Source organism: Odontomachus brunneus, unplaced genomic scaffold, assembly GCF_010583005.1.
Source record: "Odontomachus brunneus isolate Ranch 3 - 2012 unplaced genomic scaffold, Obru_v1 Obru_scaffold_107, whole genome shotgun sequence".
NCBI lineage: Eukaryota > Metazoa > Arthropoda > Insecta > Hymenoptera > Formicidae > Odontomachus > Odontomachus brunneus.
The window spans coordinates 31547-43629 of NW_022639557.1; the positions used below are offsets into that span (position 1 = coordinate 31547).

Below are 12083 nucleotides of genomic sequence, written 5' to 3' on the forward strand. Positions count from 1 at the left end.
CACCGCCGCCGCCGACCGCACCAGACGGGTCACCGCCGAGACCACCGTGTGCACCGTGTCCGCTGCTGCCGACCTCCATTCCTTGTGTCACCGACAGCATCTGCAAACGCGACAATCGATTTTAGAGCCCAGTGTCCGAGGAATAGAGCGATGTCGTTTATCAACGTGGGTATCGCTGCAGGGAAATTGCCGATAGCGTTAACTCGCGTTTGACATGCTGACTGCCGTGCCTGTCTCCATTGTTCGTTCGGAAGCTCAATTTAAAATCGAATAATCAAAAGTGCGACTCGCTTCAGACGAGTATAGCACACTTTATTCCATAGATTCAGTAGGGATATTAATTGTATATTCGATTTAAAATTGCAATTAAATATGCCTCTTTTTACACATGAGTTAATAAAACGCGCCAATATCGCAGTGCCAATCATTGATGATGCACTGAGAAAAATATCCGATATTTGTAATTGTAATCACAGAAAAATTATTGCTATAAATTATGGTCAAGAGACTTTTTTATTAAATTCTACTATAATGTTAAGAATGTTAAGTGGTAAAAGAATCTTATATTCTCGTGTTACTACTATCATTTTCGTATTGGAGCATCCCAAAAATATGGTTGGGCCAAAAATAATTATAATTTTAGTTAGATCAATGATTTTTTTCCGTCTGTGTGGCCACGGCAGTCAACATGTTAAACAAGTGAATTGCATTGAATGAATAGTTCCATTGCATTTTCTACCAGAAACGTCTTCGAAATGGATGGTAAGAGAATATAAACGACTAAAATGTCGCATTTATACAAAGTTCAGGGTCATAAAAATATCAAGTAAAGATACAATAATAATTATATTTTAAGTATAATAAATAATCTATATTTAATAAAAAATATTATTGGATCTTATATAAAATATATTGAGATATTACATATTAATATCTCTTAATATCCAAGAATAATATTTTATGTAAGAATAATATAATAATATTTTATAATATAATAATATTTAGCTGTTTTATATAATTAAAATTTTGTGCTCTTAAGCGACATGAATGATTCGAAAAAGCGATTCTCTAACTGTCGCAATAAGGCGTTGCGCGCACAAAAGAGAGGGATGGGGGGGTGACCGCGGTCGCTCGCAAAAACGCCGAAGGTGAAGATCGCGGGCGTGAACCCACCACGCCGAGCTGTCGTGAATAAATTAGCGCGGAAAATGAAATCGTCCGAGCGTTCGATCAGGAGCGTCAATTGCACATGGATATAGAGATATCAGTGACGCGCCGTTGCACTTGATTCACGATAAACTTGCATATAAATTAGATCATTATATCGGCAGGATTTAATCTCCGTGACATCGACTATTCATGTACAATCGGACGGACAGAGTCGGAATTTAATTCGTGACCGTTTCCGTCCTGAGATACGTCGAAACAAAAATCGTCATTGTGCATATGTAATAAAAACATATGAATCATCCTCATTAAAAAAAGTGAGAAGCTAAGTAAAAGCTGCTCGGAAGTCTCCCGGAAAATTCCCTCGCGAATAACGATTTTCCGTCACGTAACGTCTCTTTTACGACTCTCGGGGAGAGAATTTGTGGGCAAAAAAAGGGGGAACAAATTGCACGACATTGGACTCTGCGAAACTTTCTCAGGTCGTCCGCATTAGCGTCATTTCGAATTAACCAATTCTCCAATTAACTAATTCTGAATTAAATAGTCCCTCCCTCTCTCTCTCTGGGGGATTCCGTGTCCCCCCGGCTCGGTCAAATGCGGTTTACGGTTAAACTTGAATTTCGAGTCAAATCGTTCGATCGTTCTCCATCCCCAGAGACAATAATTTCCTTCGAATAACTGCGGCTTCGACCTAAGACATCCGCTCTCACGCACGCTCGCAAGAGGCGGGTCGGGAAACGTCACGTCGTGACAGTTGGCAGAATGGTGTGGTACATACGTACGCACCTCGAGAGAGGTAAAACGGAGAAGGTCGTACGAGCTTGGAGTGCCGACGAGCGCGCGCCGCGAAAGAACGAGGTCGCGTGCAAACGCACTCACGATCCGCGCTTTCCTTTTCGTTCGCGCGTCTCCGGTGGTCCCGCACGCACGCACGCACGCACGCGTATGTTCGTCCGTTCCGTCAGTTCGACCGACTGGTCGTAGTAAGTACATCGAAATAGATCGATCTTGCACAACGGCCATGCTTCCGTCGCGGGATAACACCCGCCAGAGTCGCGATATCTTCCTCACCGTTTCTCTATTTTTCCGAAGTAGAAGCACACGACAAGCGAAAGACGCATCTCGTCTCGCAGACACACGCAAATATCATGAAGTCTCTCGACACGAATTGTCTGCGCGAAGAGATTCTCAAGTTTCTATTCTGAGTTAGGTCCAAGTTTTTCAGTTGAATTACGATGTGTGACATTTATATCTGCGCAGAGAGAATATTGTAGTAAAAATTACAATGCAATAGTCCGACTGGCACTACTACGAAAATTATAATAGAACATGACAAAAATAAACATGATAACTCTTACTATACTTATAATCATTTATACTATGTTTTATTATAATTTTCGTAATAGTCTATTTCCGGACTACTAAAGTTTCGAGTATCTCACTTGAGACGAGTCTCAAGTAATAACTATTAATACGTGCCAAAGAGTCAATTTCTGCACTCTGAATCGTCGAGCGAGTACACTCGAAATCGAAGAGAAGACTGAATCTGATGTACTCCGCTGTTACAGGAACACATTCACTCCGAATGATTGAAACATTCGCTCATGCGGAGTCAGAATCCACTTTAAACTCGAGTGAAACATTCACTTCCTCGATTTCGAGTGGCAGTATTTTCGCTCTCAGTAGAAAATATAGCGCCATTTTTCGCTTATTTTGAACGAGATACCATTTCAAGAAATTTAGAGAGTGCAAGAGGGGGAGGAAGGGAGTAAATCCGCGGAAGATTTTATAATCCACGAGTGTTAATTCCGAGATCGAACGTAGCCGGCCGTGTTTCAGCAGCGACGTGCGTCGAGAACGTCTCTGTACGATTTCACGGCGACGTGATCGCGATTTAACGAGCGATCGACGCGGAAGGAACCAATGGAAGTCGTTCGCGCTCTCCTTCGCTCTTCCTCCGTCTCTCTCGCTAGCAATCGCCACGTGCGCGCGCTAACGACCGACGGGTCGGTCGCGTTAAAGCTTTAAAGGGGTTTTCAGCACCCCCTCCGTTCTCGCTCGTCCGAGGCCGTCGAAAGGGAAAGCGGAAGAGGGACGCATCGGCGGCGGCGGCGGCTGTGTCGGCAGCGACGGAGGTGGAGGCGGCGGCGGCTGCGACGACAACAGAGAGAAAGAGAGAGAGAGAAAGAGAGGAGCAAGGGTGTACGGAAACGGCAATGCGACGGAGAACGGCGGCGACTGACACACAGAGGGAGAACGACGAATGTTCGTCGCGCCGTGTACCATTCGTATCGATCGACCACTCGCGGTGTAACATTACTCTCCTCACACCCGTCGCTGACGTAACGCTGGACGCGTCGCGAGCGAGCGAGAGAAACCTCACTTAAGCTAGCAGAATCAATTCGGGCCTATTGCGTTATTTAGTACATTTTATAGCATCAATAAAAATGTTATACTGTGCTGTTTTAGAAAAAAACTGTTTTGGTGCTGCCGTTTTAATATTAAACTGTCAGAACCACAAAAAAAGAAATGAAAAAAAAAACAAAAATAGAAATGAGAAAGACTGAATTTGTACTATAATTTGTCTAAAAAAATTAATATTGAGCCATAAACAACCCTTACGAGTATCAGTAGCCCAAGTCCCGATCTACAATAGGTATGGTAAGCTTTAAGCCGTAAGAAATTAACTAATCACAATTGATTATTCCTGTATAATTCTACTGTGATTGATCAATTTCTTAAAGCTTACTACGCCTATTGTAGATTGGGACTAACAGTAGAGTGTGTATAATATCGCGCGATGCACGTTCCGTGCAAGATGCAACAGTGAGCGGGAGCTCATGGACGTCTCTTCGTGAAGTATAGATTTTTAACTACCCCCTCTTCAGGAGGCTTTCACACAGTTTCCAAAGAAATTTCTTCTTGTATTTCCATATTTTATTTTGCACTTACTCTCAAAGAAATTCTATTCGCAATTGTTCATTTATTTCATACACGCGACGAACACATTTTTCCACTTCTGTCTGTTTGCATTAATCGTGTAGGACGCGAGGCGAGATCAAAGTAGGTAATAAGAGTCGGAGACACGCTCGAGACGATTAGAGGATCGTGTTATCGAATAACTTTACGCAGATAGAATCGATGATATAAAAGCAGCTGAAATATATTAGACGAAATATTGCGTTTATTATATAAACATTTTTACTGACGAATATATATGTAAGATTAGACATGAGAAAAGATAGATAGATAGATAGAGAGAGAGAGAAAATATTCGATTCGAATATATTGTACGCTTCCATTGGGCGTTCGAAGAGAAAGCGAGGTGTTTCGAATTCGGCGCGACATCGCTGCACGCGATTTGAAGGGAGAATCGGCTGGCGAAGCATGCTTCAGAACGAAACCAATGTCACTACTCGTGATAAAAGGATTTATACGCGCCAAATATAGCACATTTCTATATTCGGTGCGCACGTGATTTCCTTCCTCTGGCTCCGCGCAACGGAAACTGACTCGAGTGCGGGGGCGAGCGATCGGCGGAGATCACTCCATCAGGATCCCGTCGCGTGTTACATTGTATCGCGGTCGTCGTGACGTGTCATCTCGGCCAGAAATAGTTCGTTAGCGCCAGCAGTATTAATTGCACGTAGATACACCTTCGCGATTCTCCATCCGTCTATCTTGGAATGTGTCGCGGGCGTCTTCGTTGAGATACACGGCGTCTTCGTCGTTCTCATCTGTAGTAGCAGTACTCAAGAATATTTCTTAAATAAACAAGAATATTCCTCGGTCTTTTTTAAATAGTTCTGAGAGACTCTTCAGACTAGAGCACTCTACAGGCATTATTCTTGTAAGAAATTCAGATCTCTCTCTTTCAAACGATCTCGCGTCGCGAGAAGAGACATGCGGGGTCACGTTGGCGCATCGCGTGCGACGTCGTCGTATTATCGTCGATGCAGTGTGTCTTAGATTAACTCGCTACTCATTTATTGACTTGCAGCATAATAGACGCGACGTTTGTGTCGCGAGCGCGACGATGCAAAATTAATTCGTTCACAATCGCGAATCTGACGTCGGCACAAAATAAAGCATCAGAATAAGTGGACGACCGACCGATCGGCAAATGTCACCCACGCTTTCAGGATTAACGGCCCAGGAGATGAACTAGTACATAATTTCGAAAGGGTCAGCCCCCTCTTGCCCTTGAAACCTTGCGCACGTTTCCAGAAAGTCCTTTCCGCGTGACGTAACGACTGAATTATTTGTGGGCCGACGTCGGCGGCAAGTGAGACGTGTGTGTCTCGGCTACGCGAGGATGAACGAGAGGAAGATGAAAGAGACGGTTCGTTTGTACGTTCGATCGATCGGAGATAGAGTTAGCCGGTGAGAGAGAGACGAGGAGGCGTCGTCGCGCCGGACGGACGGACGGCCGGACGCTGGTCGACGTCGCTGCTGCTGCTGTTGGGAAACGTCATAGCGGCTCGCAAAAGCCCACGACGACCGTGCGTTGTGACGGACTTTATGGCTTCCCCCGAAGCTAGCTGGCACCTCGGTGGACCATAAAACCCGTAGTCACTCTTTCTCTCTCCCTCTCTCTCTCTCTCTCTCTCTCTCTCTCGTCGTGCTGCACCCGCTCGATACCGCCGCAGTCGCCGTGGCTGCCGCGCTCGCTCGAAACGTGACACCGTCGCCTCCGCCGCCAATTGAAATTGCAGTTTCAGAAAAAGGGTAAACTTGGTCGGATCGATCGTTCGCCTGAGTATTGTGTACGCCCGGAGGAACTTACCCCTTACTCCTTCTCCTTTTCCTTCTCGCGCGTTCTCTCTTTCTCTCTCCCTCTCTTTTCTTCTCCCTCTCTCTCTCTCTCTCTCTCTGTCTTTCTGCCCTCTTTCTCTTTTCTCTTTCCCGAGGGAGGATGGACGTCAAAGTCGCCAACGACGAGAAACGGTATTCCGAGGAGTCCTGCTCACTTCGATGTAACTTGGGAACACGCTTCTCGTCGTCGTCGTCGTCAATTCCCAACGCTGCAGTTACGTTACGCGACGATCGACCGCCCGTTTACTCGAGCTGCACCTACCACCGCCGTCGCCGTTTATTTTCGCCGCCGATATCGGAGCAATATAATCGCGGACACCGAAATCGAAAGGGAAGACGCCAGAATAATTGATATCGATTCGTCGGTAATTATAAATAACCGGCTGGCAATTATAAATAATTGGCATTTATAGCGCGGAGTGTCGCGAGTAGCGCCGCGACGACGAGCTCCAAGGAAAGAAGAAAACATTTCCGCCGTCGCCGGAGGAAAGAGAGATATTTTTCAGACGGACTCGCCAGAAAACAAGGTGTACTCGCGCGAAATATTTACACGAAAATACGCGCAATCTCGCGCGCTCGCGTGCGCGCACGCGGAACACTTCCTGTTCTTTTATCCTCGTTTTCTTCGCAAATGCTTTTCGCGTCTCTCTACGGTAAATATTTTCTACCGCCGTATCCACCGAAAATGTTTTCTCGCGGGAGCTATTTACGTGAGACATAATATTTGTTATCGTGTATCCTACTGTTCAATCGGCGTCTCGCCTCGGGGCTCTTCTCCCGGTGCCGACAAACAACGATTAAAATACACGCCGCAGCCAATCGCGCGTCCCCGATAAAGCGTGTATAATTTTTGGTACGCGACGGCGCGCATCATTCAGATTACGCAATCTCGCGCAGCGGCACCGCGTGCCGTTGTCGTATTAACGTCGCCTCTTTGTTGCCGATATTGCGTCCAACGCAAAGTGCACACGCACCCGGACGTCTCTGGTACGAAGGCAGTACGACAAATTTATCAAGCATATGAAACACATCTCCCTTTCTCTCTTTCTCGCGTGCGATCATTTCAACAGAAATTCTCCGGCGAATTCCCTTCGCACATCTTATCGGCCATCCCATGAATAATTGCGTTTTCTTAACTTCACAAATTCAAATGTAAACAAAAATACATTTAATTTCAATGCAAAATATATTCACCATCTAAATTTAGTATTTGCGTTTTGCCATATTGTAATTAATTCTCCAATTCTATTCTTTTAAAACTCTAGAAATCTCGTGTAATTTTGCCAGTCATCATACACGCAATCATTTTTAGGATCGTCGAATTCCATATTTATGGAATAAACAATTATATAGAAAAAAATAATAATCTGGCGTGCCACTGAAAATTCATCAAGTGAATGAAACACAAAAAACACGAAGATAGACAATAATTGCAACGAGTGTAAACGAGCGAACGACTTATTCCAGGTATTACGAGAAAAAACGTCTTCGAAATTGTCCTTCGTTCTACCTGATGGAGGCAAAAACGAGTCGAATTCACGAGAGACATTCTCGTCGCGGTTCTCCACATCGAAGTCCCTCTCTCTCTCTCTCTCTCTCGTTCTTCCAAATATCGAGAGCTAAAATTGCGAAGTTCACTCGCAGTATTGCGTGTCGCGTCGCGTTCACGTACGCGAGAGTTGCTTTCCTTTCGGGAGTTTCCGCGGCCTGTTATATCTCGATCGATTCGCGCACACATCTCTTTTACGAGAGATTCTGGCAAGACGATAGCGATCCGACGATAACAAGCTGGAACGTCGCTCGTAAGTCTTCCTACTACACACAGCTCGTCACGATCGTATCGTATCGCGCAAATCGGATCCAGCGTGATTACATTTGCTCTTACTCGCGTCCCATCGTGTACGGATATTCGAGCGTTTCGCAAATATGCTCGAGCAATTATTTATTCATTACGTCCACATAGATAAAAGAAAAGAAAATCAATTCTCAAGAATTCCAGGCGAAATTCCGAGACTGTCGTGATGAATGATTGTTTAACGCAAAATTGTGCGAATAGCATCTTATAAGAAAAACATATGGAGGTGTCCCTTATTGATTTTGGTAGGCTTTATACATATATTTCATTAATGTACACATATTTTTTCTTAATGTACTTTTTTATACATAATATTTCTGTAATAAAATCCTCGAAAGGATATCAAAATTAATTGTAAATGAATATCTCCAAAACCGTACGATAATGTTCTATAGATTTTATAATATATGATAAACTTTAAAATTGTACAATTAAATTTTTCAAATATGTCATTTCACAACTTACTCTTATCTGTCAAGTGACATTTATGAAAAATTTTAATGTAAATTATAAAGTATATTAAATGATATACAACTGGGAGGGGGGAGACAAGGGCTTTTAAAAAATTCATTTATATATCTAACGGTTTACGAGATATTCATAAATTACATATACACACACACACACGTACGCGCGCACGCACGCACGCATACACACACACACACACACACACACATACACACACACACATCATTTTACATACATATTATTATTGTGCTCGTTTAATATATATTTACATGTATATCACATATAGAAAGATATTAAAATTATGTATTTATGTTGTGTTGGATTTTATTCTTAGTCATGTAATTAATGTAATTTTATCATTGTACTTTTTACGTGACTATTATATATAATATGTAGATTTAAAATAAAATTAAACGTAAAAAAAAGTAATTTTAGTTTTGAATTTCCCGCCAAAACTTTGCGCTACCTCTTTGCTGATTGTTCTCCTGATACCAAGACGCAAAAATAGACAAATTTTGAATGTTCAGTTTTCCGAATGTTCGGATATCAGGAAAATATGATGAACGAGGAGATTGCTGAATAAATTATGCCGTTTCTTTCTTCATTATGTTTTCCTGATACAAAATTAATGAATTGTAAATGTCAGGATATATAAGGGACAGGGAAATTGTATAAATAAAAAAAATGTACTGAGATTCAACTTTTTGCTTTTTTATTCCTACTTATATTTTCTTATAATATAATGTAATACAATATAATGTGTAAAATGTAATAAAAGATAATATAACATGATATATAACAACATACAATAAAAAATATAATATTTATTATTTATTTGCGAGGCTGTGACATCTTAAAAATTGTTGTCCCGCGAGTGCTTCTGAAACGTTGTTCTCGTTGTCGTTCTCCTCTTCTTCTCCATCGTTGTCGTCGTCCTCGTCGTCGTCGTTTGGTAAAACGTATCGATCGAGGAGAACGTACCACCCTGCACGAGGGCAATGCACCGGGGATACATCATGCACTCGCTGTAAAGCGCCGTTGACTATACTTTTGCAGCACCTGCTGCACCTTTGCGGCATAAAGTCACTCTAAAAAAAGAGAGAAACACTAACTGAAATCCTTTCAGCACGCGCGAGCACATTGATTTCTGAACGTCGCACGCGCTGAGAAATTCCATTTTCCGCGCGTTGTTTAACAAGGAGCTAACTACTTCAACGACAGCGTTGTTGCATTCTGGAACGATGCTATCCGTCCTACTCCCAAGAAGACACATGTGTGAAAAATCGTCGACACTTGCGACTACTTTATTTCGCGTTCGTTTTAACTCTCGGCGTCTCGGTGTAAACCTGGACGGTCACATTGGCGTGCGCCCTCGTGTGTCTCCGTTGCAACGACGCCTATGAGATTCTTATAGATGAATTTCTCGTGATAATTCGTAGAAATCTGTTTGAATCACGAATCTCAGCATCGCGCGACGAGATATCAGAAGGCAGAAAGAGGGAAGGCTGACCTGACACTTGTCACCCACGTGCTTGCTCCCGGATTAATATTAATCCCACGGTTCAATTGTCGAGCTTCATATTAGCGAGGTAATAATTTCCTCGCCCTGACACTCTGCACAGGTCCAGGAAACTCGCCCGTGAATTTCACATGAACTTGAAAATATCGTCGCGATCGAATCGAAAGTATTAATACTCCAAGCGAGACAGACACGCTAAATCGTCTCGCTCGGGATCATCGACGCGTAGAGAAAAATGCGACGGGCATTTAATCTAAATCAGCGACCATCGAAAAACGAAAGTCGAGAGTTGCAGCACACCCGGTGTAAATGCGAATATTCCCAGCCAAAGGGTTAAAACGACCCGCGATCTGCCGACTAATGCGACTAGGCGCGGCTATAATTTGTCGCGCGACGTTTTGCTCGCAGCGCTCGCGTAATCGCGCTGCCAATTATTGTTATCGCTCAAGGCCACGAGACAGATCGGTTCCGTCGTCGCATGTTGCGTCGCGTCGCGTCGCGTCGTTCTCTCTCTTCCTCTTTCTCTCTCTACGCAATCATAATCGCGAGCATGCTCGCAATTTACGAACTGTCTCGTTCGCGCAAAATATTTGCTCTCACGTCAACTCACTTCTTTAACGCGCGGTCCGACTTTCTTCACGTATGTGTAAATGGTAAATATTTAAAATATTTATACTCCAGACAGCGCGTATAAAAAGCGTAGCATCTAGATTCAATGGCAAAATGAGAGAGATACGAAGAATTTTTATTGAAGATAAGTAGTTACTTCTTTTTGTAGTTGGTTTCCGGATTTCTCTCTCTCTCTTATCGCATGACAAATACAAGATAGACATCGACAAGACAAAATATTCAAGAAATAAGAAACATTTATTCGATGAGTGCCAATAGCATATTTACCACCAGATGCTAACAGAATATTTCTCAAATAAGACAATATACATTTCCTTAAGAACCACAGTTTTTTCATGAAAATGACTTTGTTTATTCCATCTAAATGAAAGAATTTAGATTGAAGCAAATATGTTATTAGTACCCACCAAGTAGATACTCCTTACTTCGCGGACATTTTCTCTCTCAGTGTACGAGTGTAGAATATTTATCGTCCGTCGAGTCGATTCTGCTGAAGGGAATTCATCGTCATAATAATTTTACGTTTTATACCTATGCAATTAGACATATAGAATGGTCACTCGCAGCTGGAGCGATTAACGATCGCGCGGCGGCCGCGATGTAGCAGGGATTAAAAATGCAGCGACATCTGCTGCTCGTCGCGACGGCCGAGCCATGATTTCCCGGTTCATAAATTACGTTATATCCGGCATATGGGTCGCGTGATTAATTAGGGAGCGAAGAAATATCGCGGGCTTTCATTAGGAATCGTCACGCGCGCTATCGTGTGTCGCGGCGCGATGTCGTGCGATCGGCGCGTTTGCACCCTCGCGCTACACGCGATATACTTCAGCGGAATCACGAACAGAATTTCGCGGCATTACCTGTGAGCACGGCTCATCAAACCGTACGACCGTAAATGGCTTTCGATATCGCGCCGTGATGACGACACTCGTGGCTCGCGCGCGTTCGCTTTCTAAATTCAATAGCACCACGAGTGCACGAACATACGTGTGTAATCCTCATCGGATATCGCATCACCATCGCCCCCCTCCCACCCCCCTCCTGACAGAGAAGAGTGACACAACTTGAGAATATCCAGTTCTCGAATCGTATTGCGCTTTTGTGAGAAATACGTTAGATCCTCGGCAAGAAGGAGGGAACTCGCTGAATGATTTACTCAGATCCTGAAAGTAGCACACATCTAATTGAAGTAACTGAAGATTCTTCTCTCATCTCACCCCCCAAAAACTTACGTGTTTCGAGTCACGCCACTCTCATTGCCGAGCTGCAATATGATCCTCGGAATTATTGCGATTATCGCGAAGTCTGATCGTTATGCCAGCAGAGAAACATTTGAAGGTCTCTCTGTTAGTGTATGAAGTTGGCACCCCACTTTTTGAAATTTATAATTTTGAAAGTTGTTCCAGATTGTTCTGACTTTGTACCACATTGTTCCAAAGTGATATTGCTTCATTCGAAACGGTTTTCGAATAAAATAAAAAAAATGATTTTTTGAGCTGGCATCCCACTTTTCGAAAATCGCACATTCTGATAGCGCAATAGATTGTTCTAGTTGTTCCAAACATTGTTCCAAAAGGACAAATCCGTAAGTTGAATTATAAGTCCAAAAAATGAAAAAAATGT

General features: G+C 43.2%; 2 protein-coding genes across 2 annotated transcripts in view; one reads left to right on the forward strand and one right to left on the reverse strand.

Annotated features, from left to right (window-relative positions):
- Nucleotides 1-12083, forward strand: part of LOC116849145 — a 93959-nt gene that overhangs the window by 26033 nt on the left and 55843 nt on the right. The window lies entirely within an intron of this gene.
- The window catches only part of LOC116849146 (ell-associated factor Eaf-like), a 37809-nt gene that overhangs the window by 4695 nt on the left and 21031 nt on the right, over nucleotides 1-12083 (reverse strand). The window contains exon 2 of the mRNA XM_032826024.1: nucleotides 24-100. Within this exon, the coding sequence (XP_032681915.1) occupies nucleotides 24-100 (77 nt within the window). The remainder of the gene's footprint in view (nucleotides 1-23; nucleotides 101-12083) is intronic.